Below are 7,500 nucleotides of genomic sequence, written 5' to 3'. Positions count from 1 at the left end.
AAGAGGAAATGAAGTGCATCCTAAAAGACTAACGGGAAATAGGATAGATCCCAAAAGTGTGATAGGATGTATGAGAAATTCCAAAAGAGTAACAGGAAATAAGATAGATTCCATGGGAGTAACAGGATATAAGATAGATCCCATATGAGTAACAGGAATTAGTAAAAATATCAAATGAGTAACAGGAAATAGGATAGAATCCAAAAGAGTTATAGGAAATAGGATAGATGCCGAAAGAGTAAAAGGAAATAGGATTGATCCCAAAAGAGTAGTAGGAAATAGGATAGAATCCAAATGAGTAACGGGAAATAGGATAGATCCCAAAAGAGTAACTGGAAATAGGATAGATCCCAAAGAGAGTAATAGGATATAGGATACATTCCACAAAAGTAATAGGAAATAGGATAGATTCTAAAAGAGTAAACGGAAATAGACTCATAACATCTCTTAGCTCGTCATATTGGTGACCCCGGTGGTTGACTGGCCCCTCCCACCTCCCCCCTCCTCCATTGTTACTATGACAGACTCCACAGAACTTTGTGCCATCCCATTCAAACTATCGTTGTCCGCCAGCAGAGAGGTGTTTGCTTGGTTTCAGCGCACAAAAGTCCAGCTCCACGTCAAGGCGGTGACTTGCTCAACCGTCAAAGCACATCCTGTTCTCGTGGTGATACCCAAAGACACCTTCCCAGAAATCTGCAACTGGCTTTATGAACAAGGAGACACCCAATAGCGTATGACGCCCTCAAAACATACCGTCGGCAGCAGTACTAGCCGCAAAGCTTTTTCGGCTCTCTCAACAACCTTTAGGAGACCAAAGGACTTTACTTGCCCTCAGGGAAATGGCCAGTATCGCTCGCCTGCAACCTGCCATAGACGGCTCTCCTCAGGAGGTGAACCTGCTTCGTGACTTTTGAGTACGCCATTTACCCGAACCTGTATGCGCTGCCATATCAGATCTCGATAGTTTAACCATAAAGAACTTGATGACCAAAGCCGACGCCCTTATGGACAGCCACTTCATGACCTTCGAGACCTCCATCTATAACTCCACTCCTGACGAAGAGGACATCTATTCAACGACAACCAAAGCTGACGTGAATGCTGTAGGACACACCCGCCTATACCGTGACCTAGCAGAGCGGTGACAAAACCACCCATCACCCACCAATCTCTCGTGCCCCAACCAAAGACTTCTAGAGCCACTTACTGCCGCCCATCGGCCGCAGTTTTACTACGACCACTCAGATTCGGTGCTGCCGCAAAAAAAAGTGCCAAGGAATATCAGGGGCCAAAAAACGTGTAAATAGGCCATCGCTCGTGGCGGTGGCCTCCCTTATTTCTAATCGTTTATTTTTACATGACGCAGGAACGGGCATGCAACATTTGGAAGAGAAAGGTGCTTACCGTTCTCTTTTGCCAAGGGAACTCTTCAAGACCCGACATAGTCTGAGTCTGCCCACGTCGTCTGCCTGGTAGCTCCAAACAGATCTGTGATACCCACCTACGATTACAAAAATCTCACCTTATCGTTCGGGAGCGGCTAATATAATTGGAAGTTTCTCGGTGACGTCACATTGCCATTCCTTGGTGCGGATTTCCTCTCTCATTTCCTCCTTCTGGTTGATATCGCCTACCGCCGATGGGTCAACACAGACTCATACATGTCAACACCTCTTCAACCCGCCCTATCCAGCCTCGCTCTCCATATCAGCGCACCCATGGAAACCTATACCCACTTCCTCATGTCATACCCGGAAGTTTTCCGTCCAGAACTTTATCAAAAGCTCAAGGGTCCTGCTAAAAATGGTATTTATCACCATATCAAGACAGCAGGACCCCCAGTCTTCGCCAAATTAAGACGTCTACCACCGGATCGATTGGCAGCCAATAAACAGACGTTCGCCAAAATGGAAGAAATGGGCCTTTGCCAAAAGGTCTCCTGGTGAAGAAAGACGGCTCCCTCCGTCAGTGTGGGGATAACAGGCGACTGAATATGCATACAGAACTGAATCACTACCCCATCCTAAACATCGCCGAGATGACCTACCTGCACAAAGTGAAGGTTTTCTCCACGCTCGACCTCGTGAAGGGGTATTGTCAGGTGCCTATGAACCCAAAAGTAAGCCCCAAGACCACCATCACCACCCTTTCGGTACATACACCTTCAGTTACTCCTATTTTGGCCTTAGTAATTCTGGGGCCACTTCAACATCCCATGGATGGCATCTTAGTGGACCTCCCCTTCTGTGTATGTTACGTGGACGACATATTTGTGTTCTCTTCCTCAAGAGAGGAACAACCCCATCACCTGCGCATCGTGCTCGACCACCTACAACAAAACAGCCTTGTAGTCAGGTACGACAAATGTACCTGTGGCTCCAACGAAGTGTCATTCTTAGGTCGCCGCATCACTCCTGAAGGGGTCAAACCCCTCCCTCAGAAGGATATATTCGTTCAGAACTTCCCTACGCCCTCGACCGTCAAAGCAGGAATTCTTGGGCATGATCAACTATTATCACCATCTTCTGTCAGCCATTGCCGCCACTAGTGCTCCTCTCTACGCCTCCCTCAAGGGCAAGCCAAAAGACCTACAGTGGGGTCCCCTTCAAGAAGCGGTCTTCTGCAATGCAAAGAATGCCCCTTCTACAGCTGCTGCTCTTACTTTTCTCGTCCCACATTCCCCTTTCCTTCTCTACACCGAGGCCAGTGGCGTCGCTATTGGTGCAGTACTCGAACAGATCGTCAATGGCTCGGCCACCCATTGGCCTTCTTCAGCAGAAAACTATCCAACGCAGCATCGGGTCATTCTACCTTCACTTTCGCCATTTCATAAAATGTACGCCATTAATCATTCGTAAAGAACACATGCCTCTGGTGCACAGCTTCACTCGACTGTCTGACGCCTGGTCCGCCCGTCAATGCTGAGATCTTTCCACCGTGGCTGAATACAATTGCACCCTTCAATATATCCCTGGGAAAATGAATCCCATTGCCGATACCCTGTGTCGTGAATTTTTCTCCGACTTAGTAAAAACTAATGATTCTAGGCCCGATGGAATGGCCCGATGATAAGACCTTGAAGAGGTTTGCTTTCCAAAACAATTAAGGAGTTTCAATAAAATAAGATCATAATTTCAAGTTTATTATAAAAATAATCATTTAATAAGAAAATAAACACACAATAACAAGTCAGGCAAAATGAAAGTTAGATCGGTCACCCTTAGAGGGATTGCAACATGTTCTCATGAAACACTGAGTCCACGTTGGACTAAACAAGACGAATTTAAGATAATACACTATTGGTTTTAGGGTAAATCACATACCAGTGCCTTCAAACATTATTTGAGACATAAAAGAAATCCCCAATCCCAGGGATGACAAATTTACAGACAGATACAACTGTGCATAATTCTCACTCACAAAGGAACCGACCTGGTATCGCGGTAGATAGGAGCTAGAGACAGAGAGACGCACTAACTCATAGAGTACTTACTTAGTTTGATGGAGCTTTAGGCAGGAATGAACGAGCGTCGTTCAGGACAGCTCAGAGGAAAACTTCTGTCTCCCGCGCTAACTAACGTGTCCTTGTGAAATGCACGGGAACTCATACTTTATTTAATCAATAAGGGGTTTGATCGTGTATCTTTATCGACTACAAGACAGACAAACAGTCATAGTCTTACGTCAGATCACAGGGTAAAGTCAATACTTCGGCTGAAAGCCATAATTTGCCAGAATCTAACAAACTAGAGAGTCCTTGGCTCTAAACATAAACATCGATATTTTTGCCGGCATAAAACAATACAATATCATTTTCGTAAATTGTAAATAATAAAGACCTTGTTTCTCTGACACCCGCTCCTTCCCCACCAGGTGGTTGAAATTTACGCCACAATACCGTCACGTATTGGACAGCACTCATTCATAGAAACGCCCGCGAGATCTTCCAGTCTTACCCTAATTTAACGCAACGTTTGTGGAGTTAAATGGCTGTGATTTCGAATGATCCGTTCGAAACGCTCGACACCCTGGCAAGACCCAGAGTATCATGCATGTAGGACAACCTGCACATCTCTCCGTTGGGAAGACGTCCCCCTCGATGCCTCCAACACTACCCCCCTCAGTGACATCAGTTGACCGCGACCGTGGATTCCTGCTCCCAGGCGCCAACAGATGTTTGATTTCATTCACAGCCTTTCACGTCCCTCACGCCGTTTTACTGCACAGCTGCTGAACACAAAGTTTATTTGGCATGGCATTACTAAGGATGCTAAGGATTAGGTCCGCACCTGTACTTCTTGACAAACTTCCAAAATACATCGACACTCGGATTTAGGAGTGGGCACCTTTCCTCAACCTCAGCGTCGTTTCACCTACATTCACTTCGATGTTGTACGCCTCCTACCCACATCACAAGGACATCATTACCTGTTTACTGTTATCGACCGCTCCACTCGTTGGCCTGAAGCCATTCCCATGGAAAATGCAACGTCCGTCTTATGTACATATACCTTATGCTCAGGATGGATAGCAAGATTTGATATCCCTGAGCATATTACTTCTGGCAGGGGTACCACTTTAATCTCTCAATTGTGGACATCATTAGGGAATCTCTTGGGCAACACCCTACATCAGACAACTGCCTACAACCCCACTGCCAAGGGATTAGTTGAACGTTTTCACTGCATCTTCAAAGCAGCTTTGATGTCCCGCTGCAAGGACCCTAACTGGTTTAATCAGCTTCCCTAGGTCCTCCTGGGACTAAGGACCACTCATGGCACCAGACATACAAGTCCCCAGCAAAGCATCACATACCGACAGACTTGCACTCTGCAACGCAAGTCTTCCTACGCAACGACACTAGCAAACTACTGCTAACGCCCCCCTACATGGGCCCTTTCCTTGTGATCCAACGCAATCCGAAAGCATTACTACTAGACATTCGTGCCAAAAGAAGACTGGGTCTCTATTGATCGTCTAAAACCTGTTCATCCCCAGCCAGATGACCCGCCTGCAGTTCGCCTCTCTATATCCGGGCAAACTATTTAATATATAGAGTATGTCATTTGAAGGGGGGAGACATCTACAACTCGTATGTCAAATAATCGTACATAGTAACGACCTTTCTCTTTTTTGTATATATCTTCCTTTGTATCTTCGCCCTGACAGCAACTTGTATTAACATATCTGCCTATTTTATTCTTAGCTGTTAATAGAACCGGTTGCCTGTTGGACAAGAAAGACCATGTTTGTATTTTATAAACCCTCCTGCCGGAACTAGTGTGTACATATACCCGATGTGTCTATAATAAAGTTACTCAGTTGCATTCATCTCGCCTTTAGTTCAAAACCGCTCTCTCGGCTCATCATAGATCCCAAAAGAATAATAGGAAATAGGATAGATTCCTAAAGAGAAACAAGAAATAGGATAGATTAAAAAAAGAGTAACTGGAAATAGTATAGATCCCAAAGGAGTAACAGAAAATAGGATAGATTCGAAAAGAGGAACGAGAAATATGATTAATCGCAAAAGAGTAACAGGATATAAGATAGATCCCAAAAGAGTAACAGGAAATGGAATTGATCCCATAAGAGTAATAGGAAATAGGATAGATTCCACACGAGGAACCAGATCTAGGATTGATTCCAAAGGAATAACAGGAACTAGGATATATTCAAAAAGAGTATCAGGAAATCGGATATATCATGAAAGAGAATAGGATAGATCCCCAAAGAGTAACAGGAAATAGGATAGATTCCGAAATTTTAACAGGAAATAGCATAGATCCAAAAAGAATAACAAGAGTTAAAATTGAGGCCAAAAAATGACAGGAATTAGGATAGATCCAATTATAGTAACAGGAAATGGGATATATTCCAAAAGAGTAACAGGAAATAGGATAGATCCCAAAAGAACAACAGAAAATAGGACAGACCCAAAAAGAATAACCAGAAATAGGATGGATGCCAAAAGATTAACAGGGAAATAGGATAGACTCCAAAAGTGCAACAGGAAATAGGATACATTCCAAAAGAATGACCAGAAATAGGAGATTCCAAAAAAGTATCCGGAAATAGTATATATTCCAAAGGCGTAACAGGAAATAAGATACACCCCAAAGGAATAACAGGGAATAGGATTGATGCCAAAAGAGTAACAGGAAACAGGATAGGTTCCAAAAGAATAACTGGAAATAGGATAGATCCCAAAAGAGTTACAGGAAGTAAGATAGATCCCAAAATAGTAGCAGGAAATAATATAGATCCCAAAGAGTAGCAGGATAAAGGATAGATCCCAGAAGAGTAACATGAAATAGGATAGATCCCAAAAAAGTTACAGGAAGTAGGATTGATCCCAAAAGAGTAATAATAAATCAGATAGATCCCCAAAGAGTAGCAGGATATAGGATAGATCCCAAAAAAGTAACAGGAATTAGGATAGATTCCAAAAGAATAACGTGAAATTGGATAGATCCCAAAAGAGTAAAAGGAAATAGGATAGATCCAAAAAGAGTAACAGGAAATAGGATAGATCCTAATAGAGTAACAGGAAATAGGATAAATCCCAAAAAAAGTAATAAGAAATAGGATAGATTACAAAAGAATAACAGGAAGTAGGATTGACCCCAAAAGAGTAACAAGAAATAAGATAGATAAAAAAAAAGAGTAGAGGGATATAGGATAGATCCCAAAAGAATAATGGGAAATTGGATAGATTCCAAATGAATAACAGGAAATAGGATATATCCCAATAGAGTAACAGGAAATAGGATAGATCCCAAAGGAGTAACAGGATATAGGATAAACACCAAAAGAGTAAAAGGAAATATGATAGATTCCAAAAGAATAACAGGAAATAGGATAGATTCCAAAAGAGTAACAGGAAATAGGATAGATTCCAAAAGAATAACCGGAAATAGGATAGATCCCAATAGAGTAACAGGAAATATGATAGATTCCAAAAAAGTTGCGGGAAATAATATAGATTCCAAAAGAATAACAAGAAATAGGATAGATCACAAAAGAGTTACAGGAAATATGATAGATCCCAAAGGAGTAACAAGATATAGGATAAATACCAAAAGAGTAAAAGGAAAAAGGATAGATTCCTAAAGAGTAACAGTAAAAAGGATAGATCCCAAAAGATTAAGAGGAAATAGGATAGATCCCAATAGAATAACAGGATATAGGATAGATCCCAAAAGAGTAACAGGAAATAGGAAAGATCCCAAAAGAATAACAGGAAATATGATAAATCCCAAAAAAGTAACAGGAAATAGGATAGATCCCAAAAGAGTAACAAGAAATAGGATAGAGTCCAAAACAATAACCTGAAATTGGATAGATCCCAAAAGAGTAACAGGAAATAGGATAAATCCCAATAGAATAACAGGATATAGGATAGATACCAAAAGAGTAACAGGAAATAGGAGAGATTCCCTACGTTTTTGATTCAAAGGATGGGTAGATTATAATAACGATTATGTCCATGAAAAT

General features: G+C 42.2%; 1 protein-coding gene across 1 annotated transcript in view; it reads left to right on the top strand.

The window, feature by feature from the left end:
- The first annotated feature begins 2,041 nt into the window (after positions 1-2,041).
- LOC137617576 (protein FAM200C-like) overlaps positions 2,042-7,500 on the top strand; it is an 11,113-nt gene continuing 5,654 nt past the window's right edge. The window contains exons 1-3 of the mRNA XM_068347584.1: positions 2,042-2,094; positions 2,293-2,482; positions 2,577-2,804. Coding sequence (XP_068203685.1) covers positions 2,042-2,094; positions 2,293-2,482; positions 2,577-2,804 — 471 coding nt within the window. The remainder of the gene's footprint in view (positions 2,095-2,292; positions 2,483-2,576; positions 2,805-7,500) is intronic.

The sequence above is a fragment of the Palaemon carinicauda genome, chromosome 23 (assembly GCF_036898095.1).
Source record: "Palaemon carinicauda isolate YSFRI2023 chromosome 23, ASM3689809v2, whole genome shotgun sequence".
Taxonomy (NCBI): domain Eukaryota; kingdom Metazoa; phylum Arthropoda; class Malacostraca; order Decapoda; family Palaemonidae; genus Palaemon; species Palaemon carinicauda.
Note: the sequence above shows the minus strand (reverse complement) of the source record. Positions and strands in the feature narration are given on the sequence as shown.